The sequence below is a fragment of the Bos javanicus genome, chromosome 7 (assembly GCF_032452875.1).
Source record: "Bos javanicus breed banteng chromosome 7, ARS-OSU_banteng_1.0, whole genome shotgun sequence".
NCBI classification, from domain to species: domain Eukaryota; kingdom Metazoa; phylum Chordata; class Mammalia; order Artiodactyla; family Bovidae; genus Bos; species Bos javanicus.
In genome coordinates, this window is record NC_083874.1 from 18,782,145 (window position 1) to 18,805,355 (window position 23,211).

Consider the following 23,211-nt stretch of genomic DNA (forward strand, 5'->3'; position numbering starts at 1 on the left):
TAAGTAACTGGGATATGGGTGCAAGTATTACATACGAGGCTGCGTGTGAAGATCGGTGGCCCTGGGGAGGAGTGGTGGTCTTCACTGCAGCCTGGGACAGCTCCTGCCTCCGGTCTTGCAGCCCTGACCTCTCCTGACTTTTCCTCGGGCCTCCATCCCTCTGGCTGCAGTGAAATCAACATCCTTGATCCTTGAGCTGGGGATCCACCTTTACCACCAGGCGTCCTCCTAACACACGCAGCCCCATTTGTGTTTGGTTCTTCCTTGTCTTTCAAAAACATCTCTGGTTTTCCCCATAAGGTCTTATTTCTGGGGAGATTTGCTCCAGGCTGCATCACTCTCTGGTTGCTTTTATCACAAGTGGGATCTTTGTGAAAACCACGTGTTCTGTAAACAAGTGTGATGCTGCTCTGGGTCTATTTCTATGGGGTGATCTCGCCTGCGCCCAGATGGTGCCAACATGTGCTTCCCTCCTCCTGGGCTGCCTGCCTCCCCAGGCTGTCCAGACTCTCCTGGGTGGAGTTGGGCTGTTTCATGATGCCCACCGGGTGAGCAGCACGCCAGGCTATCTGGGGACATGCACCAGTGTATGATTTCCCAGGAAACTTTCTGATCTCCCCTGTCTCCAACTCAGGAGGCCCCTCGCAGGGACACGCCCCCTTCCAGCTGGTGGAAACATCCGGGGTTCACGCCTGCCACACACAGAGCCTCATGGACAGTCACCTCGAACACCACATCATCTGTGACACCAGCCTCAGAACCCCGAGGAGAGCCTGACCCCAATCTGGGCAGAGACCATTCTGGACTCATAAGCAACAAGACACAGTCCTGAGGACAAGCCGGAGAGCCTGAGTGGAATCCTCCAGCAACCTACAGCCTGTGATAGGGGCCTGAGGCAGGGCTGCCTGGAAATCTGCCACCAGCCCCTAGCCTCACCCAGCCCTTCCTTCACACCTGGGGGGCAGCTGCTACATGCAAACATGTGAGCAGCTGAATCTGAAAATGAGGAAAACAAAGCCAGCTGTGGAAAAGAAAAGCGGCACATAAAATGTGGATGTGGTGGATGTTCACACACTCAAGGAGCAACACTCTGTGGCTAACAGCCCCCGGGCGTGTAAAGGGCACAGTTCTGAGACACCCTACCATGGCGCCCAAATACACTTTTCTGTCCAACACCAGCAGGGAGGCGGGAAGCCCCACCACAGGCATGTCCAGCTAACAGCAGGCTGTCCTCTTCCCTGACTGACCAGACAGCACCTGTTACGGACTCAATGTCTGTCTCCCCAAGTTCACGCTGAACTCTATGCCTCAGCGTCACGGGGCTGGGAGGTGACTGAGTCATGAGGGTGGGACCCTGGCGAAGCATCAGTGACCTTAGCGACAGAGGGTCACGTGCACACCAGGAGGCAGGCCCTCCCCAGAACGGGGCCACACCAGCACCCTGAGCTCCAGCCTCCAGCACCAGCGAGTAAAGCCTATGACTCTGAGCTGCTGGCCTGTGGACGCTGTCCCAGCCGCCAGACGGGCTAGGACAGCCTCTCTTCAGTTTCTGGGAGGGGAGGGACTTTCTGGAGCGCCCCCACCTCCAAGAATGTGCATTTTTAGAAAGCACCATTCCTGCCCATGAGGCACACAAACTGGAGTGTTAAAGCGTGGGCCCTCTGGCCCGGCCAGCACAGGCAGCCAAGCCGGACTGACCTTCTGAGCCCTCGGCCTCTCGGCCCTGTGGCAGCAGCTGGGCTTCCTCCTCCTCCTCCTCTGGGTCAGCCTCCGGTGCTGCCTCCTCTTTCGTGCTGCCTCCTGCCTCCTCCAGGAGGGCTACCCCGGCTGCCCCCTCTCCAGGAGACCTGGGGTCGTCGGGCTTGGGCTTCTTGGGCTGGCTCCGTTTCCGGTGAGACCTGAAGAGGGAGACGCATCAGAGGGGAGGTGAAATGATGCAAGGGAGAAGCCCTGGGCTGTGCGCTCTGCCCAGAGAGAGACCTCAGACAAGCGCCCCCCAGGAGGGCGGGGGAAGCAGGCCCCTGGGTGGGGTTGGCTCCTGGGGGCAGGGGCGGTGGAGGGAGAGAGGCCTGGGGGAGGGGAGGATGATGGCGAGGGTGGGCAGTATCAAGCGGGTGCGATGGCAGCTGGCGATGGGATGCAGGTATGGATGGCTCTAAGAGCCTCTGTATGGAGGGCACGGGGGAGACAGGAGTGTGAACCCGGGTGGAAATAGCGGCTGGTGGAAAATGCCTGCGTGACGGACAAACGGTGCACTTACGAGAGCCCCGGCCTCCTGGTCTGCTCTTTCTTCCTCTCTAGACTGGGTTTTCTCTCCTCCTCAGTCTTTTTCCAGTGTCTGTTTTCCTTCAGACTAATTTGTCTAGAATGTAAACGTCAGGGGGTTTTTCTCTAGGGCTCGTGTTAACCCCAGATGGCTCACTGCAGGGCCTGGCCCCGCCCGGGCTTTCCCTGCATTTTCTCCACCCGCAGGAGCTCTGCGCCCAGAGCCTGCAGTGACCCCGCGACCCTTCGTCTAAGCTGCACCCGGCCCCCAACCCCTGCCCCTGCCTCCAGGGACTGAGGGAAGTCCTCGGGCCCCAAGTGAGCATCCCAGATAAGACTGAGCTGCAGCTTCTTAGTGAAAACCAGGGTTAAAAAGAAGGGAAAGCGATAAGGGGGGGGCAGGCTGCAGGTTAGTGGCCAGGGCACCTCTGCCAGGCTCAGGGCTAGGGGGATGTCCCTGCCAGTTCCCAGAGCCTTCCAGGGAGGGGACAGAGCAGCTTAGAGACCACGGGAGGTGTGTGACTGGCCCAGGAGTTGGGGCAGAGGTGGGGTGGGGAGAGGCGCTGCCTGAGGCAGGGACAGTAGACCAGCCCAGGCTGCAGGCTAGGCCTTCCAGCCCGGGAGGTGACGCTGCAGGTGCCCTGGCAGGCTCAGACACCAAGACCTTCCAGGAGAGTCTACGTACTAACAAGGACCAAGCGCTCACTGAGGAACCATCTGACTGGGGCTGGGTGGGCGGGGTGGGTAGGGCCCCAAGGGCTCCAGATGCCAGGACCCCACCTCCTCCTGAGGCGTCTGTGGTGGCCCTAGCCCTTGACACTGGCTCCCGGAATGCCTACTTCTAACTGTCCCCTGATGCTAACCACTGACCACTGCTGGTCCTTTGCTTCTGGCTACCTGACCCGCAGGCCCCTACCCCTGGCTGGCAGCTGCTCTATGCCCTGAGCCCAGGCATGGCCCAGTGTGCGACATGCCCTACTTGATGTTGGCAGCATGGACCACCCCGATGACCACAGGTGGGAGTGGGGAGCATTCCAGGGAGGGTGCGTCATGGGCAGAGCATGGCATCACACACAGCATGGCGTGCAGGGGTGCACGGTGATGGGGAGGGGTGCGGGAGGACAGGCAAGCAGGGCAGGGTGGGAGGGAGCCCAAGAGACTCAGGCCCACCAGGGGACACTCTCCACACTGGGTGAAGCCCTGACTCAGAGACAGGCAGGAAGCTGCGGGCTTTTCACCCGTAGTCACCTGAAGGCTTCTCTCAGGATCTGGGGATGCCGCAGGGCCGGGTGCCCAAGTGAACCCCTACACTGGCCACCACATCCAGAAGGGTGTCCTCCTCCTGCCAACTCACCTGGCCTCTGTGTCCTGCAGCACGTCTCCTCCCCCCACCTCGAACCAGCCCCAGAGGCCACTTCTGACCCTGCCCTGCCCACTTTCAGGGTCCCTAGAGAGCCCAGACTCTCCTCAGCCCCCAACTCATTACTGAGGGGCTTCCCCAGTGGCTCAGCGGTAAAGAATTCGCCTGCCAATGCAAGAGACACAGGTTCAATCCCTGATCCAGGGAGATCTCACAAGCCGCGGGGCAACTAAGCCTGTGTGCCCCAACCACTGAAGCCCATGTGCCCTAAAGCCCGTGCTCCACAAGAGAAGCAACCACAATGAGAAGCCCACGTATCGCAACTGGAGAGTAGCCCCTGATTGTCATAACTAGAGAAAGCCTGAGTAGCAATGAAGACCCAGCACAGCCACAAATATATAAATATATAAAATCAGAAAACACACCACTGGGCTCAGAGCTCTGTCCCCAGCACCAACCCCACAGCAGCTCCTGGGCCTGGACTCCCCATGGTAAGTGAAACCAGGCACAGAGCTGGAGGCAAAGGGCCGTGCCCTCCGGCAAAGAGGACAGCAAAGCGAACGCTGCATGCAAACAAGAATCTGTTTCGTGAGAACAGAAGCTGGGAACAACACTGGGAGGATCTGGGGCTAACTTTCTGACAGCTGGAGGAGGTACGTCACCTCACACACCCTGATCACTGTCTGGCTGCAACAGGACCCCTGGGGCCACCTCCATAGTATGTCTGTCTGATCCCATAAACATAGTTCGTCCATGAACAACTGATCTGCTTGCGCTGCATTCTTTGCTTTCTCGTCCGGAGTCAGTAACTGGTCTCCTATCCCTGATGCTTAGTGTTCTTAGCTATCTCCCAGTTCTCGGTGCGGCCTCCTGGGCAGGGGTCATTTGCTTCTAAATGACAATCCGGGGCCACCCCCTTATCTGCGGCTGCCTTGGACTCTCCTGGATTGGATCCAGTTTCCTCAATCGCGTGTCTCTCGCAGTTGATGCCCTTGTTTAGCTGGAGCACATCCTCCAGCAGCTTTCTCAGGTAGGAGGGAAAACCTGGGACTTGCTCCCTTTCCACACGTGGTTGGTAATTTGGCCGGGTCCATGCTTCTGGGCAGGGTGGTCCAGGCAATGGACCTGAAATGACTGCTCTCCTGACCTTTGAGGCCCTTGTCCTTCGTCTAGTAGCTTGCAGCATCACAATCGCCAAGTTCGATTCCGTTTGGGCCCCGTGTTCTTTCTGTTGACCTGTTTGTTTGTTCCAGAGGCTTGGGTGTCTTCTGTTTAACCCATGTTGTGAAGTGTCTCCCAATCCACCTCTTATATCTCTTTTCTCTCTTAAATGCCCAAGTGCCACCTCTTCTAAAAGTCTTTTTTTTTACACAGCAGGTTCTTCCATAAATGTCAAGCCACCCACTTTCTCAGAGAAGAAGTAAGTTTTCTTCTGCTCACTGTCAGCCTCTTCTGTGAGGTCCTGCTTTTTGTCTGAGACCCTTTTGCACTGAGTTTCCTCAGAGGTTTAGGGGGCAGCCCATGGTCATGGGCTTCTGAGAGGCCAGGAGGTGATGGTGGGGGGAGGGATCAGGAGCACGGCAGGGTCAGGGTGGCCAGTGGGAGCAAGCTGGAGGTGCAGTGGTGTCCAGTCTGGCCAGGGCATCAGGTGCAGGGAGGAGGGGAGACCAGGCCAGCCCCTCAAGGGTCTGGGGGCAGCAGAGGGGACAGGGATGTCCTCTCTAACTCCTCATTTCCATGGTGAGGGAGATGGTAGGTAGAGAGGAGGTGGGTGGGAGCTGCAGGGCTGGATAAATGAGGCTGGCGGGCTCTTGCCTCCTATGGAGGTAGCTGGAGGTCCCACCAGAGGCAGCAGCAGAGGCTGGGGAGGGACGAGGACCATGTACTCAGAGAAGAGCACATCCCCCTCAACTGAGCCTGGCTACTCAGATGCTCTGTGCAGGGTGCACATGAGGGGCAGGCGGAACACACACCTGCAGCAACATGTGGGTGACGCAGCGCTCGTTGGAAATAATCAGGAGCCGAGAGGAAAAGACTGTCTACATATGGAGAAGGGCTGCTCAGGCAGGAGTGGGGGCGGGGGAATGAGGCCAAGACACCAGCTGGGCAGAGCACCAGCAAGGACAAGGTCACAGGTCATGGGTCCTGTTTGTCACAGGGTGGGGTCAGCTCACTAGACAAGATTTAGGGATTAGAAGTAAATCTACAGAGAGCGTGGTTTTCTCCCAAAGGGGCCAATACCAGACTCTGCCCTGCAGTGACATTTGGGGTGTGGTACTGGGAGAGGGGGCAGGAAGGCTGGGCCCTCGGGGGGTGGGGGCGGCTTGATGAGCTGTCTGAGCCAGGACCGAGGAGCCACTGCAGTGACCCAGAGGAAGTGGTGAGGGTACACAGGGACGTGGGGGGCAGGTGAGGAGCCCACCCCAATGGGGGCGTGTGTGGTTGTCACACTTCGGGGGGTGCTCCTGGCATCGAGTGGGTGGAGCCAAGGATGCTGCTCCACCCCTGCCAGAGCCTGGATGGTCCTCTCAGAGGATGTTAGCAGGCCTGGAGGGAGACCCTGGTCTAGGGATAGACCCAGGTTTATCCCAATCTGAGAACGTTGTCTCAGCGTTCCCCGCTACTCCTGACAGCCCGAGTGAAGGAGAGGCTCTCTTCTGATCTCTTCCATCGTCTCTCTCCCCCAGTCTGTTCTGTTCCCCCCAATCTGGCCCGAGACAAGGATATTCTGGTGGTGCCCCCCGCCCCCAGCAACCATCTCTCCAACAAGGGAGGCTCAGGAAGCCGGTGGCCCTGGAGGCCAGGCACAGCTGGGTGAGGGCAGGGCGGCCACGCGGCCAGAAGGGAAGCTCACAAGGGCCTCTGCTGCTAGCGGGGGGCCTCAGCACCCAGCTGGGGCTTGGGGCTCCACACCTGAGCCCTTCATCTGTCAGCCTCTTCACAGAATGCCCCCCGACAAGTGGGGGACTGGGCCTTATCTTACATACTAAATGTATCCTTGGGAACACGACCTAATTGGTCATTCAGTCCCAGGCTGGCACACCGAGAGAGAAGGTGGGAAGGAGCCCTGTGCTGTGGGACACATTGGCGGGGGTGGGGTAGCGAGGCCACGGGGTTCCTCCTCTGTACACAGAAGGTTCCAGAATGGTCTGGCCCGAGGCCTTGTCCTCGTCCTCTGGGCAGGCTCCTCTCACAGCCCCTCATCACTTTTCTCCCTGGAATGAAGCCCTGAGTCGCTCCACTGACCAGTTAGCCTGAGCTACCACCAGCCAACCATCCTGCAACGCTGGATCAGGTTGGGAGCCGGCAGCTGGACAGTCAGCAGGCTCACTTCTCGCTCTTGGAAGAGAGAAGGAGCCACCCTGAGGCAGTGCTCTCGGGGAGGAACACACAGGAGAGCAGGAAATCAAAGAGAGAAACAGCAGAAGCGATCAGCAGAGCGCCTCCCTCCCTCGGGCTGTCAGGAGCAGCGGGGAACGCAGGCGGAGGCAGCATTCTCAGAGAGGCGGTGACAGCATACAGGAAGGAGACCAGCCCCAGGGGGAGAAGACGCTGGGCGGTGTGACCACTCAGCCAGGACTGTTTCTCCCAGTGTCGGCAGAGTGTGGGGCGCCGCCAGGGAGGCACTGCCCAAGGAATGAAGTGGCCGAGCCCCCCCACCCCTCAGGAACCAGGCTCTGGAGAGGCACCATCCGAGGCCAGTGGGGACAAGATCTGCCAGCAGTGACCGAGGGCCACAGACAGAAGCCTCGCGGAGGCCCGATCTGCTCACTGTCTGTTTTGGTGTCGACCGTAAACTGGGAATGGTGTTCATGTTTTTCAGTGGTTCAAGTTAAAGGATAATAACATTCTGTGGCATGTGGCAATGGTATGAAATTCCCACTCCAGTGTCCATACATAAAGTTGTATTGAGACACACCACGCTCACTGTTAACAGACCGTCTACAACCCAGGGTGACCTCCATGGAGCTGAGAGGTCACAGGAGAGCCCGCTGGGCCTCAAAGCCCAGACAGAGACACATGTGATGCTCTGGGCTGCCCGAACTGCTAGCCATGCCCCAAGCTCGGTGAGGACCCGCTGACCGTTCCTTGGGCACCAAAAAGCAATCTGTTTCAACTCTGTCCATGGGCAGCTCAGGCCCCGAGAGCCGCGATATTCCCAGAGAAAGAACACAATGGAGATGGACAATTCCGAGGCTGCACGATGCTGTTTTGCCCTGCCACCCACAACCCCCCGGCCAGATGCCAAGCACAGATGCCAGGAGGGGGTGGCCACTGTGCCCTCTCCTTCCCCACCTGACACTAGGCAGGAGCTGGGCAGGAACACACATACTGGATGAAGGAAGGCTTGGAGGAGGCCTCTGAGGTGGAATGGGAGGCGGAGAGCATCCAGGCGACAGGTCTGTATGACCACCCCCGGAACCCCCATAACCACTGTCCGCAACCAGGATGCAAGAACACATTACCCGAGGCACCAGAACAAGCAGCCACAGACATGCTGGGCAGGAGTGAGGCTCCCATCTGGGTGGGGGGAGACCTCAGGCCCCACAGCTCCTGTCCCTGCTCAAGAGTCAAGAAGGGTCCTGCAGCCCCAATGCAGAAATGAGGCTCTCACACCCAGGACAGTGACCCAAAAGCCTGAGACAGACACTGTGTGGGGCCCTGAGAAGGCAGACAAGGAGTGAGAGGGAACCCGAGACCCCGACAACATAGACAGCGCGGGCGGCGATGCCCTAAGAGCTGGAGGAAGAAGTCAGCCTGAGAATACACTTTGCTTCCGAAGCAGGAGAAATGGTGGAGGAGGGAAGCGGTGGGCGGTGGAGGGGGAGGAGAGATGAGAAGAGGGAGAATGGGGGATCGCCGGCCTGGAGGAGCAGCGGCCGCAGCGGCGGGCAGCTCACCTGCGCAGGAGCTTGGCCTTGAGCGAGGCCCGGGAGGCGCTCCAGGTACTCAGCTCGGGGCTGCTCAGGGCCGTGGGCCGTGTGTGGTCCAGCACCGTCAGGTCTTTGCCCTGCTTCCACAGCTCGTAGCGTTCCGGCTGCAGGATGCGCACGAAGACGTCCATGGAGATCTTGACCATGTCCTTCCGGCACGTGCACTGCGTGGGGGCAGGAGAGACAGCTGAGCCCACGAGCCGCGACCCCACCCCACCCGCGGCACGCCGAGCCCACCCTGTCCGAGCCGCGAGCCCACACCACCCGACGTGCGCCGGGCCCACCCTGTCCGAGCCGCGAGCCCACACCACCCGACGCGCGCCGGGCCCACCCTGTCCGAGCCGCGAGCCCACATCACCCGACGCGCGCCGGGCCCACCCTGTCCTCCCAAGCTCTCTCACGAGACAGGAAAGGGCATCTTCTCATCCGGTGAGGGGGGGAGGGGACGCTGCTGCATCCCCACTGGGCGCCCCTGGCCCACCCCCCGGAGTCACACCCCATCTGCACACAGTCCACTGCGGTGCTTAGACCCACTCAGGAGCCCAGAAGCCAGGTGGTTTGAGCTTCGGCCGCCTGAAGTCACTTCAAACCAAAACCTCCCCCCAGTCAGACGCACGCGCCCCTGACCAGGTAAAATGCCCGTGCAATGTTTTATAACAGCGGTGATTACAAAGGTTAGGAAGAGGGGAAAGCTGTCCATCTCCATGGGGCAGACAAAGAAGTGAAGGTGATGTGGAGAAGGTGCTCACACAGCCCAGAGTCCCCGCCGCCGGCTTCAGGGGAGGAGGCTGAGAGTCTGGGAAGCTTGGCACTGGACCCCAGGCGGGCAGAGCTTGCCGCAATGCCAGCCTGGCCAGGGGAGCCCCTTGTGCCCGGGCACAGTAAGCGAGGGGCAAACAAGCCTGAGGAGGATGGGCTGAGATGGGGTCCTTCCGCCCCCTCCTCTGCTGTGTAGACTCTCAACACCCCAACAAACACACACCATGTGTTCTTGGAGCCTCTCCCTTGTATCGCACTGTCAGAAGTGCCCAGGAACCAGGACCCAAGCAGGAGCCACCGTGGTCGTCCCAGGGAGCTGGGGGCTGGAGAAGCCCGGCAAGGACTGCAGAAGCTGGGCTCAGGACAGCAAGCCTTCAGTCAAGAGAAGGAAGCCAGGCAGCCCTGGCCTCCCGCTTACCTGTGGGCCAAGGCCATGGGCGAGACAGTAGGAGGGACAGAGGGGACCACTGTTTAGGGCAGGGCTGGTGACCTGCCCACAGAGAGTGGGAAGGACCAAAGTCTGGAGGCTTCCAGCTCCATGGGTTACTGAGCTCTGCGACAACCTCTCAGCTCTGTCGTCACTTGGGAAGCAGCAAGACCAACTTATAAACGCGTGGGGGTAGGCGAGTGCCAGTAAAACTATTGCCAAAAAAAGGCAGAGGGCTGGATGTGGCACAGGCCATGGTTTGCCGGCTCCAGATGTAGACTCCAGGGCGGGGATCCCCAGCCCAATACTGGTCCACAGCTTGTTATTAACCGGGCTGCCCAGCAGGAGGTGACCAGGAGGCAAAACAGAAACCATCCCCCATTCTCAGGTCTGTGGAAAAATTTCATCTTCCACGAAACTGGTCCCCGGTGCCAAAAAGGTTGGGAACCACTGCTGGAGAGGAAAGGCCAGCTTCAGGGAGAGGCGCTTCCTCGGGGTGGGCTTGACCTGGGGTCTGTGCTCGCCTTCCTCTGAAGGGGCATGGTCCTCGCCTCCGTAGGGGGCCACACCTGTCCCAAGAGGAGGGTGCAGGAGGAGGCCACAACAGGAGGCCGCAGGGCGGCTGCCCCTGGGGACACCTGCGCTGCCGCCTCTGCAGCTCTGCTCCAATGCCTGCCTGTCAGAGAAACAGGCATAGGAGATGCTTATTCCCAAAACCACAGTTTAGAAATGTCGCAGGATTTTTATTTCCCAGGTTGAGTGTGTGTGCACACGCCCCCGCAGGTAAATGCAAGCGTGTGTATGGATGCGCATACGTATGAACGCATTTATAATTGAATATGCACTTATTTTTTCACCCCGTACAATTTCAAAGGATGTTATGAATGCATTTCCATGTTAAATGTGCGTCTTGCCTCGTGTACAACTGTCTCCATGTACAACCACCTCCGTCACCGCCACTTTCTCAATGGAAATGAAGGGAGCAGAAGGAAAAGACTTAATTGAATGCAGCAATTATGTACCTACCCTGACAAGTCCTTCCCAACCTCCCTCAGCTGGCTCAGAAACTGTGAGATATTTACAACCCGGAAGTCTGAGGATGCTGGGCAGGGAGGTGGGGGGCAAACGCGGCATTTTTTGCAGCCTCTATTCCCCAACCCTGCCCGCTCCCAGGCCAGATCTGGGAGCTCAGCGTGGGGACAGCAATAAGCCAACCACCATCAAGTGGGAGGGAATACTTACGACCCAGCGATTTCCAGCAAACTCAATTCATTTAATGAAAAATTGCACAAGAGAGAGAGGCTGGCAGTACAATCTGGCTGCGGAGTGGCAGGGGTCCAGATGGTGCCCGGGTTCCGGGATCCTGGCCGGCTGCGGCCTGGCCGGCGTGGCCACCAACAGCAGCTTGAGGGATTTGTATCGAGTGGCCATGCAATCGCTTTTCCTTAAGTGATTAATAAAAGCACCCCTGTGCACCCTGGAGGGGATGGAGCGGGCCTGGGGCATGTCACCATGGCCTATAGCCCAGCCAGGGTCAGCGCTGGGAGCAGCAGCCCTCACGTCTCCATGTGGTCCTTGGTGGGGCCGGGCGGGGCTGGTCGCTGGTGGGCATGGAGGTGCGAGGAGCATGGGCACTGGGGAGGAAGCAGTGGGAGGGACGGGGGCAAGGCCCCACAGGTCCTGGGGGACAGAAGGGACACCTCTGGTTTAGGACAGGGCAACAGTCACCTCCATGGGCAGAGCAGCTGAGCCCAGGGTTGCAGACACCATAGACCCATCGCCTTGTTTCAGCTCACAGTTTGGCAGAGGAATCTGCTAAGACCAGCGAAAAGAACTTGCAGGGCTGAGCACACCAGAGCACCCCCTCACCCCCACAGCCCCTACCCTTGCCGTCTCCTGATTTATGACCCCTGCACAGTGGAACTGCCCACAGCGCTGTTTCATTTGGGCCTGTGAATAAGGATGGGGCCATGAGCTGCAGGGCTAGCCTGGAAAGAGGGCTCGGGCCATGACCCTCAGGGCAGCCCATCTGGCTCCCAGCCAATCCTGAGGCCCTGCCAGAGCCACTAAAACTGACTGCGTCTTCTGCTGTCCCTCCAGTGCCTGTGCTCAGCAGCCCTGTCAGCTGGGACCAGCCGGAGAGCATTCTCCCCGGGTGCCTGCCAGCTATTAGTTCTGATGGAGAGACGGGCTGGAAGGGGAGAAGGACTGCTGGCCCCCTGTAGCCTGAGCGTGCCCCAGGGGCCTCTGTACCTTAAAGACTTGGCCACCAGAGCTGCAGGGCGGGGCTCCCGTTTTGGAGCATCCTGCACTGGGCAGCACTTGGGGCAGGGGCCATCCACAGACAGCAGGAGCAGAGGGAGAGGCAGGGACTGGGGTGGACACACGCTGCACGGGGCCTGGGTCCAATGGCCAGGACGCGAGACACGCTGCATTGGCTGTGGGTCCCTGCCCGCCTCCAGGGTGGGCCTGTCCACAGGGGGCTCTGGGCCCCCATTGACTGGGCCCCACCCCAAAATTCTAAGCCCGGAACTGTGGCCTCTCCCCATGTTGCAAGTAGAGGGAGGCAGTGCCCCAACACTCAGAACAAAACAGGCTCAGACGCAGCCTCTCATCAAGGGGGTCCGACAGCCCCACAAAAGCGCAGCGCATAGAGCCCTTGACCGGCCAAGTTAATTAACCAGCGGGACGCAGAAGGAACAGAGCTGTTTAAAGTGACAGCAGAGAGGAGACACGAGGCCTCCACCCCCACACCCCCCACTAGAGGAGGAGGGACAGGATGACCCCCCACCTGCCCTGGCAGCAGACAGTGGCAACCTGCAGAGCGGAAGGCTGGCAACAGCGAGGGTGAGGGCACAGCTCTGACCGGCCGGAAAGGAGGCCTCCCCTCCCAAGGTCCACACCCAAAGGTGTGAAATCCAAAGACTGTCCGAGGCATCACAGAAACACACTGTGTGTGCACACACACCACGTGCACACACCTCGGGACAACTCTAACCACACCACTCTAAACCCGTGGACCGACTAGACAGGTGTGGAGCCGGCAGACAGCCCTGCGGGGGCTGGTGACTAGTTCAACTACAGAAATGGTCTCAGGAGGGGTCTGCTGTCATAAGAATACAGCATGCACAATCACAATTACAGTACAGTTCTAGTTACAACCAAAAACCTTCAGAGAAAGCCAAGGGCATTTGTCAAACCCCAACCACAGTTCTTTTGATGGGAGAATGGGGATTAAATGATTTTGTGGCTTTTTTTCTTTCCAAATCTCTTTATTGAGCAGGTACATCATTTAAGTTGGTTGAGAGCCAGGCAGATAATGGAATCTGGCCTGCCACATGTTTTTTGTAAATAAAGTTTTATTGGCACATGGCCCCGGCTACAGTCACATTAATGCTGATACCACAGAGCCAAGCAGTCACACAGAGACTGGAAGGCCCCCAAATCCACAAATATTCACTATCTTATCCTTTACAGAAAGTTTGAAAAACCTTGATTTAAGTCACAGAATCCCTTTTATAAGGTATCCTGAAGCCTTGACCCCCTCAATGTGTCTGTACATACAGAGAAGGAATTAGGAGGTGAAGAAGGTTAAATGAGGTCAAGAGGCTGGGGCCCTAACTCTATTAGAACCAGTGTCCTTATAAGAAGAACAGGCTAGACAAACAGGACTCCGGCCCCTGCCACCCCCAGGGTGAGGACACAGCAGGAAGCTGGCAGTCCACGTACCAGGACTGGAGTCCCTACCAGGAAGCCAACCCCAGTGGCTCCCAGCCTCAGGAAATGTGAAGGATAAATATCTGCAGTTCAGCTGCCCAGTTATCAGTACTGCGATCTAGCAGCCTGAGCTGACGAAAGACAGGTGTCTATGTGGAAACCTACTATGGGCCTGGTGTTCACTGAGGAGAGTGAGCTGCACACTCCCCACCACCTGCTGCCAGGATCTGGTGCTCACAGGTGCTAGGAAGCACCTAGAACCTGGCAGGTGGAGGCCCAGCCCTGGAATCACCTCTTTCAGGCTGCACCTGCCTTCATACCAGCAACCCAAGCCAGCTGCTCTTGGGAGAACACACCCCTACCCCTAGAGCTCATTAGGACCTTGGTGGGCCTGGGCCAGTGGCGCACACCCCCTAGCTGGGCCTGGACCCCACCTCAAAGGGGACCAGGAGGCTGGACAAAGGGACCAGCCCCATGTAGTCTGCAGGCACCAAGTCTGCTTCTTACAGAGGTGCTAGCTCCTAACCTCAAGCCACAGATCTCACGCATTCTGCCAGGCCAGCCCGAGGTTTTCTGACTTAACAACACCAATGCTCACAAGTGGAGGAACACAGGAATCAAGGCCCCTGAATGACACCTAAAGAATGAAGGGGTCAGTCCCTCAGTCACCTCGCCAGGGCCTCTGGCAGAAGACACAAAAGGGCCAGTCTTGGGGGTGTTTTATTCTCTTTCTCATGCTGGTGGGTGTGCAGGTGGGTCCCTTTTCTTACTGAATCCACCCTAACACGCTGCACCCACCAGCAGTCACGTTCTAGTCACGCCTCAGAGAAGTATCTAGGACGAGGCCTCGGGTCCAGGCTTGGCTCCCTCTCACCTCAGAGCAGGACGGACAGGAACCTTCCTGGAGCTTCAGAACAGTCTGACAAGCACATTCCAACGCTTCAGCTTCCTGAGGTTTGGATGTTTAAAAAGACAGGCTCTGATCTTAGATTTGGCAATTGAAGCCATAAAGTCCCAAAGCAAAATGGTTTCCCACTTTCAGCTCCCACATTGGAACCGTCATGCCCTCCTTACTACTCAGGCTAAATGGCTGTGCCCCGCAGCCCAGCGACAGGCCTGGCCCTGCAGCACTTCCAGGGAGATGGGGAGAAACTTCCTTAAATACCTGTGGAGGGGGACAGGAACTCAGGGCCAAGACGGGCCACACCCCCCAAGGTCCAGCTGAGCTACCCCCTTGGCTGGAGGACCAGGAGCCTGCTGTGCGCTCTTCCAGTCCAGCCCCTCCAGTTCTGGGCACTCTCTGCCTTTTCAAGGCCCTGGCGGGGGGTAGGGGGGCTCCTCCTGCCTCCTCCCCCTCCCCCCAGTTACTGAGCCCCAGGGACTCGCCAGGGTCCCCAAGGACCCCAGTGTACATATGGCCAGCCTGCTTCAGTTCTGCAGAAGGAAGGGATTCAGAAAGAGAAGGGGGTGAATGGGGGAGGGGAGGGGACAGAGGGGCTGGGAAGGAAGCGGGCAGGGAGGATTCAGGGGCATCAGGGTTTCCACACAGAGCAGCACCCTAGCCGCTGGGGCCTGGGCTGTTCCCCACACAGGGTGCCCCCAACAGGGCGCCTCCTGCCATGGAAGCACCCACCTACGTGAACCCCCTACCCCACAGCTCGACCCCATCACAGCCTTGTACAGAAGGCCGAGCCTTGACAGCACCTGCCAGAGGCTCAACAAGACACACGCCTGTCACTTCCAAATGACAAATAGTGAGAGTTACAACTGTGGAGTTCAGGGGCCCTGGGCCTGCTCCAAGTGCCCAGCTGGGGCAGGGGGGTTGTCACCCACGTCAGAAGACTGCCGCATCAGAGCAGTGACATGAGTGCCTGGGTCCCGCAGGGCCTACAGCCGAGTTTGAGGACAATGAGCAAACGGGCAGAGCAGAGGTCTGCCTCTGGTGATCAGAGCAGGAAGCCAAGCAGCACAAATAGACTTTTTTTTCTCTCCATAGCTTGAAAAAACAGAAATGAGAATTGTTGTGTGGGTTAGAGAGGATGGCCCCTGGGGTCCAGCAGCGCTTGGCATGAGCTATCCAGGCAGAGAAGGAGGGGTGCCCCACATGGAGGGCATGGAGCAGTGGTGCCTCCTGGGGACTCCTGGTTCCTCTGGGGAAGGAAGCTCTTCGTCTCTGAGCTGCAGGGCCCAAGTAAAGCCAGGCCTCAGTGGAGAGAGGGGAGCGGGGGCCCCCATTCCATTCCTCCGTCCACCCTTAATCATCTCTGGCCTTGATCCTTGACAAGGTCCAACTCCAACTGCTGTCCCTTCCAGGCCCATGAAGCTCTCCCTCGAGCCATCCCACACCCATGGCTGCCGGGCAGGAGGAGGCCAGTACCATGGCCAGATGGTTGGGGTCTAAATGAGCCATTTCCTGCTCTCCTGAAACCACAGCTAAGGGATTCGTAAGACATGTGTGCCTGGGGCTGCATGGTGTACCAAAAGGACGTAATAAAGAAACTTCAGAACACAAAGAGGACTCAAGAAGTTTCTAGAATGGAGAAACACCTGCCACCCACCCAGGATGGGGGACTGGAAGAGCAGCTGGCTTTCTGCCACGGTAGAGAACAAAAACCACGCGTGAGTCAGACCTCCAAGTTCTGGAGGAAACCATCGCCCACAGAGACTCCACACCCAGCCAAACCATCAGCCCTGTCCTCAGCAGCAACTCCTGGGAAAGTGCCTCAGACCCCAGGGTCAGCCTTTCCACTGTGCTGTTTTTCTGCCCTTTTTGTTTGTTCTCTATTTTCAGAGGCAGAAAGTCTCAAAACGTTACTGCTCTGCTCCTTTCTCCGAAGTCCCCGGAGGATGCCTACTTCCAGTGTAAGGTCAGAGCAGGGTGTCCACAGAGAAAGGGAGTGTGGGTTCCTTCCAGCACCCTGGCATCCTACCCTTCCCCAGGGCTTCCCAAGACGTGCCCAGCCACTGACAGTGCTGGAGTGGGTCCCACTGAATCCGGGGTCCCCTCAGCAGGCATTTTGCTAAATGTAAAGAAGGTGTCAGAAAGCAACATCCCACAAGCTCAGATATGCGGCCTGCACCTTCCTTGGGAGAGTGGCGCTGGCTTGCCTTGGAGACAAGGATCTTGTTTTAGGGTCAGGATGCCCCAGTACTGGGAGCTTTGCTTAGTGATCTCATTTCCAACCGTGACGGCACGAGGCTGCAGATCCTCTCCTCGGGCTCATGCCATCAGGGTTGGAAATGGGATCACTAAGCAAAGCTCCCAGTTCTGGGGCATCCTGATCCTAAAAGAAGACCCCTCCAACACTCCCTCCTCTTCCTCTGGACCTCTCCCCTCCAGGCCCCCTTCCTCCCATTCATCTGTACCGTGGAAGGCATCCTGGCTGCTCTCTGTCTGGTTCCCCAGCCTGCTACTGCATTCTCAATGCCTAAGGAATTACGCTTTACAAACTGTAATAATCCCCAGCAAAACTGAAATCATATAAAACGACGTGCTTTGGGAAAGTGTAATGAAAGATCAAATGAAAAACCTACTGAAAGCCAGACCTTCATTTAACACCTCAGCACAAAAGGAAACTCTGCCCTCATGTCAAGCCCCACAGCCAGGAGAGGGGTTTCCGCTGACCCCGCCCTCACGTAAGACACTCCCTGACCCCAGCCTGTTCCTGGTGACCCTGAGGCCCCCCGTCTGTGGGTCTCCCTGGTCAGGACTTCAGACAAGACCCCCTGAAGGCACTGCCAGGGGCTCTGTATTCATCTCAAGCTGGGGGCCTCTGGGGAACAAACACACAAAAACCAACCGTGAAGCCACGCATTGGACCAAACCATTTGGGCCCTGAGGCCTGAGATCTAAAGAATGCAGGGGCCCAGGATTCAGACGGATCCTCACCAGAGGAGACTGAGGGCTCCCGTCTCCTGGCAGGTGTTCACCAATGCGCCCCTCCCCGGCCCTGCCCCCACACGGAGAGCCCAGAGCTGCACAGAGATGCAGCTCAGGACGCACTGGGGGAACAGCCAGCCCCTTGCAGGGTACAGAGTCTGAGGAACAGAGGGCAGCAGACACTCAGCCCTGCTCCGCTCCCCGACCCCACTCCATCCCCAACCCCAAAGTTCCCACTTCCTCCTTCCAGGCATATCCCCTGCATCCCCACACAAGCCAGAGGCATCCTGTCCTCCCAGAGAAGACCCGCCCACCACCGTTCCCACGTGCCTCCCCCTGGAATGGAACACGCGACCAGCCCCTCAATCCTCTCGGGGTGCAGTGTTTCGGTGCCTGGATGGACGGCCCATCCGCACGTGGGCATCAGGCCATCTCCAGTTTCCTGCCACGTGGTTCAGAACCCACAGGCACTGAGTTAACACAGCCCTGGCCACGGTGACTATTAACTTCCCTCACTTGGCAGACTCTTTGCTAACGGCAACCATCTCCTTGTCTCCTGACGGATGTGACCTGCTTTTTCCTTTCCGTTCTACTTTCTTTACTCCACGTGTTAAGTCCACAGTATTCAAAGCTCCTATTCTGATAGAAACCCCCCCTCACATCCCTACGGCCCTCCCGACCTTGGGGTGTCTGCCCTCAGTTCAGGGTTCCCTCAGCCTCTGAGCTGCAGAAGGCATCTCAAAGGGAGAAGGACCTGGGCAGCCACTAATACTCACAGTCACCCCCGACTCCAGGTACACAAATGCCCCAACTCGTGGAGGCAGAGGATGGGGTCTGGGGCTGTAGCAGGGGCAGGAAGCCAGAGCTCTCCCACTGAGGGTAAGACCCCTCTGTGCTGTAGGAAGCGGGTGGGAAGGACCCCGGGGGCACTCTATGAAGAGTCACTGTACTCCCTACAAGAAGCTCCTGTGGGGCACCTGCCCCCCCCACCAGGGGCCAGGAACTAGGCAACTGGGGGCCCACTGGCACCTGATCCCTAGGAATGCACACACCCTGCAGCATCTCTGCTGGGGGTGACCGGCCCTCCACCCCTTGTTGGAGAAGCCCTGCTCCAGTCTGGGCAGGGCTGGCAGCATCCTCAGAGGACTTGGGTCACATCCCTGCTCCTCTGGTGGATGGAAGCGTTCAAGACTCTGGTGTATTCATGTCACAGAGTGCCATCAACAGGGGAGAGGGCCTGAAAGCCACAGGATGTTGTCCCTGCCCAGCCCTGGAGGCCAGAAGTCTGAGATGCAGATGTGACAGGGCCAGGGTCTTGAACATTCCCTCCTCCAGAAGCCCCTGCTGGCTGATGCTGCCTGTCCCCCACATCGTGCCTGTTGTGGTCTCCCGGAGTCTGAGCATCCCACGCGTCCTGTCCCCCATCCGTGTCCCTCTCTGTGCAGCTTTTTCCTGTCTCCCAGGATTTGCAGGGTGACTGCTGCTGAGCAGATGCAGACAGGGGAGCAACACACATGCTTCCGAGGGAACAATCCCAGGGTGGGGGCAGGGGGCACGTCAGCCCACAAAGCGTTAAACACCCAGGGACGCAGAAGATCCCCCGCTGAGGAGCTGGCATCTGCCAGGCCAGCTCGAAGCCTGGCCCCCTGTTTCAGATGTAATCACCCACGCTGCAGCAGGAGATGGGATAACAAACCAGTTCATTAGGAAATCCACTGGAAGCCCTCGGAAGCGCTTCATAAACAAAACCATTAGGTGCAGGGCTCCTGCTGGGGAGGCTGCTTCCTGGGGGCTGGGCAAGGTCATAGGTCAAACCTTTGACCCCCCCCCCCCAGGATGCTACCCCCACCACAAGGTCACTCTCTTTCCTCCTCCACACAGAAAAGCCTCATCCGTGTAGCACTGTGGCTGCAGCCTGGCAGCTGGTCCTCCTGTGAGGGTCCCCACCCCTCTCCCCTTCTCAGTTCAGTTCAGTCACTCAGTCGGGTCCGACTCTTGGCAACCCCATGGACTGCAGCACGCCAGGCTTCCCTGTCCATCACCAACTCCCAGAGGTTGCTCAAACTCATGTCCGTGGAGTCAGTGATGCCATACAACCATCTCATCCTCTGTCATTTCCTTCTCCTGCCTTCAGTCTTTGCCAGCATCAGGATCTTTTCTAGTGAGTTAGCTCTTCATATCAGGTGGCCAAAGCCAAAGCATTGGAGCTTCAGCTTCAACATCAGTCCTTCCAATGAATATTCAAGACTGATTTCCTTTAGGATGGACTGGTTTGATCTTGCAGTCCAAGGGACACTCTAGAGCCTTCTCCAGCACCACAGTTCAAAAGCCTCAGTTCTTTGGTGCTCATTTTTTACTATGGTCCAATTCTCACATCTATACACGACTACTGGAAAAACCACAGCTTTGACTACACGTACCTTTGTGGGCAAAGCAATGTCTCTGCTTTTTAATATGCTGTCCAGGTTTGTCATCGCTTTCCTTCCTCCCTCTCTACCCAGATGCTGATAAACCAGGCGCTCTGGGCCATGCTTCCCAGTGGTGTTCCGGCTGAGGACCCCACTAGCCCCTCAGCTCTTCCATTACCGCAGCCCTTCACCCACAGCCCCTCTGGTGAGGAGGACACCCGGTGGACTTCTCTCCCTCTGTTCTCCAGGTTCCAAGGGGAGCCAGCCCACCTACCCTCTGTAGAAACCTCGCCAACCCAAGTCGCAGTGTTGATCATGGCCAAGAACCAAATTCTGTCCACAGCAGGACAGTAGAAAGGTCCGGGTGCTGGTGTGCCCATGAAGTCCCCTGACCCAGACCACAGCCTGACCTAAGAAAGGCCTCTACGCTTTCCCTGGGCCAGATGCGGCCACTTCTCCCACAGCAGACCCTCCAGCAGCATCTCTGGGCAATACGGGGTAGATACCTCGACAGGGCAAAGATGCCCCCCTGAGGAGCCCCGCTGGCCCATGGCTGTCACACGGGGGATCCAATCGCCCTAGGGGACGGACACTGGGTGGTATCTGGGATGCCTGTGGTTGTCACACTGAGGGGTTCCTGGCACTGAGTGGGTGGGGACAGGGGAGGGACGGCCCTGTGCAGTCCTGCAATTCACAGTGCTGAGGGGCAGAAACTCTTGTCCGTGGATCTGAATCACAAGCTCCCAGTTCTCATGGGAAAACGCAGCCAAACCATGAGGACAAGGGGCAGCAGGCCCAGTGGGGTGAGCAAGTCTGCAGCGGCCAGCACCCGGGCCAGAGCCATGTGGTCATGTGCTTGCTGGTGGGGACCACTCAGCGCTGGCAACCCACCAGGGGAACAGCGGCTGAAGTGGTACCGTGAGACGCGGGCAGCCTCCAGAGAGGCCAGCCCAAGAGCACTCAGTGTGTGTCTCTAGGGCCACCCTCTGAGTGGGGAGTCTGAACACAGCTGCCTGTAACCCAGGCGACAACCCCAGGCGGCTGGGCGGGAGGTGGGGGGCTGCAGACAGGAGTGGGGGAGGGGGGCTCTGGGCTTAAGGCGGGGGCCCCCAGAATGAACACAAGCCAGGGGAGCAGAGGGGACGCAACAGACTGGCATGCTCCCTGGGGGAGGGGCTGCAGCTACAATGCGTTTGTGATTCTTTGCAACGACTTCCCCAGAAGACAAACAGAAGGCTTCTCAGCTGCAAAGCTGTCTCGGAGGGCCTTGGGGCATGTATGTCCCCCACCAGCCCCCCAGACACAGTAGCAGAGAGTGGGGCAGGGGTGACAGGTGGGCTCTGAACCCCGGGCTGGTAGAAGTCCTGCCTGCATATGAGCTGGTGGGGGTGTCTCTCTCTGCCTCCAAGGCTGCTCCCCAGACCCATCCTTGGGAGTGTCCTCATGGGGGCACACAGTCCCCAGGGGAGAAGACTCCTTCTCAGGGGCAGAAAGGCTTCCCTCTGAAAAGACATGGGGTGTACCCACGGAGTCAGAACCTCACGATGGGCAGAGACAAAAGTGTCCAAGTGGTCTGTGGGGGTGGGGTGGTGACAATGGAAAAGATGGCAAGACAACTGCCCCCGACCCTCTCTCCAGACCAGGCTCTCACCCCTGCCCAGGGGACATCAGGTCACGATTGGGGGGAGGAGGGAGCTCCCCGCCACCCTCCCCCCCCCACCCAAGGTCACAGTAACGCAGGGAGACCCTGCCTGAGACCCCTCCTTCCACATCAGGTCGCACCTGTTCTAGATGGTCAGCGTTAAAGCCACAGTGGGCAGGGAGGTAGAGCGGGGCCATGCTCTCCGCTCCATTCCTCCCCACACTGCTGTGTGCCTCCTGAGTTCCCAGGGCAGGATATGGCGGGGGACGGGCTTCAAGCTGCTGCAGGGACAGAGTGACAGGAAGCCTGGGGGAGGCTCAGGAGGAGGGAAGCATATTTTATATGGCAATTGACCGCAAACCCTGAGCACTGGCCACCACAACTCCAAAAATCAGGGAGCCAGGGAGGCGCAGTGGTGCCCAGGCCAGCACCTCGGATGTGGGTGGGCCAGAGAAGCATCTGTCCGTCTGGGTGGGACAGACGTGGCTCTGTCCTAGGCCCTCCTCTGCCCGCCCCCACCTCCCCCTATTCTGTCTCCTCCCCTTGTGGGGAGGGGCTCTGGGTTAATCACCCAGAGCAGGCGCAGTGTCACCAAACAGAAGTCAGGCATCCTTGGAACAATGGGGACAATTTGGTTCACATTTCACAGCAGTGAAGTTCGAGGTAGCCCAGGTGGGGGCTTTTAGGGGAGGCCCCCCAACCCAGATCCAGAAGTGGGGGGATGTGGGGGCCAGGTCTTCCCACCCTCCACTCTCAGCAGACATCTTGCTGGGGAGCAGACTTGCCTGGAGGCTGAGTGCTGCCAGGTGGCGGCCCAGACAATGGGCGGAAAACCAGCTAAGCGTGTGGGGCTCCCAGTGTTCAAGCTGGGTTCTAAATCTCTCTTGCTCTGTTTAATCCGAAGTCAACTCCTGCGCCTTGTGGGGCGCCCTCGGTGGAGGCAGGAGGCCCTTGTCAGGCTTCACCCAGTGCCACCCACCGCGGGAACAACGAGACCGCGCAGCTAATCCAATGTGGCGTGCAGCCTTGTAGGACTAATTTGAGCTCAGACCTAAAAGGCTGATGTGTGCACACTTCATTTTCTGCAGTGAAGACGGAGCAGCCCTCTCATCTTCCCGGTTGGTAATCCCACTACAACGCCTGCCTGGGGAATTCTGTTCTTGGAAACGGAGCACAGGCCTGTGGAGGTGGCCCCTGCAGCCCCAGGCAAGCCCTGGACACCTGCCTGAAGGGGGCAGCCAGGCCCGGTCATGAGGCCCAGAATCAGAGCTTGATGCAGGCAAGATCCATCAGGAAAGCTGGAGAGAGAGACGGAGCTGCAGGAGCGGGGTTGCAGAGCTTGGGGAGGAGGTCAAGGGAAAGGGATAGCTCAAGACCAAAGCAGCAGCACGTGACCTGAGGCAGGACTGGCCGCTGCTGGCTCTGATATCAGGCCCTGCTGAGTCCTCAAATTCTACCCCATGGAGCTAACATTGATCAACATTTGGTAAGTTTCCTCGCCCCAACACACACACATGATGGGATGATGGGATTACATATTCATGATCCAAAACCTAGTTTCTCCACCCAAAATGCCGTGCGCATTTTTCCATGTCAGTAAACAGTGAACCTAATTTTGTGGCCGCATAATATTCCATAGCCACCCAGTCCCCCAGTCATGGGTATAAATTTTCCTTGGTTAAAATCAATGAGGCAGCAGCTGGGGGCCAACGTGTTGGAGGGAACAGCCCCTCTGATGCCACAGACCCTGGGAGCTGTGGAGGAAAGAGTGAGGGGGACCCTTCAGCCTTGACTGCCTGGAGCCAGGGTGTCCACAAAA

The 23,211-nt window shown here is 58.3% G+C and overlaps 1 protein-coding gene across 2 annotated transcripts in view; it reads right to left on the reverse strand.

Moving 5' to 3' along the window:
- KDM4B (lysine demethylase 4B) overlaps window positions 1–23,211 on the reverse strand; it is a 121,159-nt gene that overhangs the window by 17,999 nt on the left and 79,949 nt on the right. Inside the window, exons 9-11 of one of the 2 annotated variants that reach the window (XM_061422566.1) lie at window positions 8,527–8,723; window positions 2,261–2,362; window positions 1,699–1,898 (exon numbers count right to left, since the gene is read on the reverse strand). In XM_061422566.1, coding sequence (XP_061278550.1) covers window positions 1,699–1,898; window positions 2,261–2,362; window positions 8,527–8,723 — 499 coding nt within the window. The remainder of the gene's footprint in view (window positions 1–1,698; window positions 1,899–2,260; window positions 2,363–8,526; window positions 8,724–23,211) is intronic. The other variant, XM_061422567.1, reaches the window with a different exon arrangement.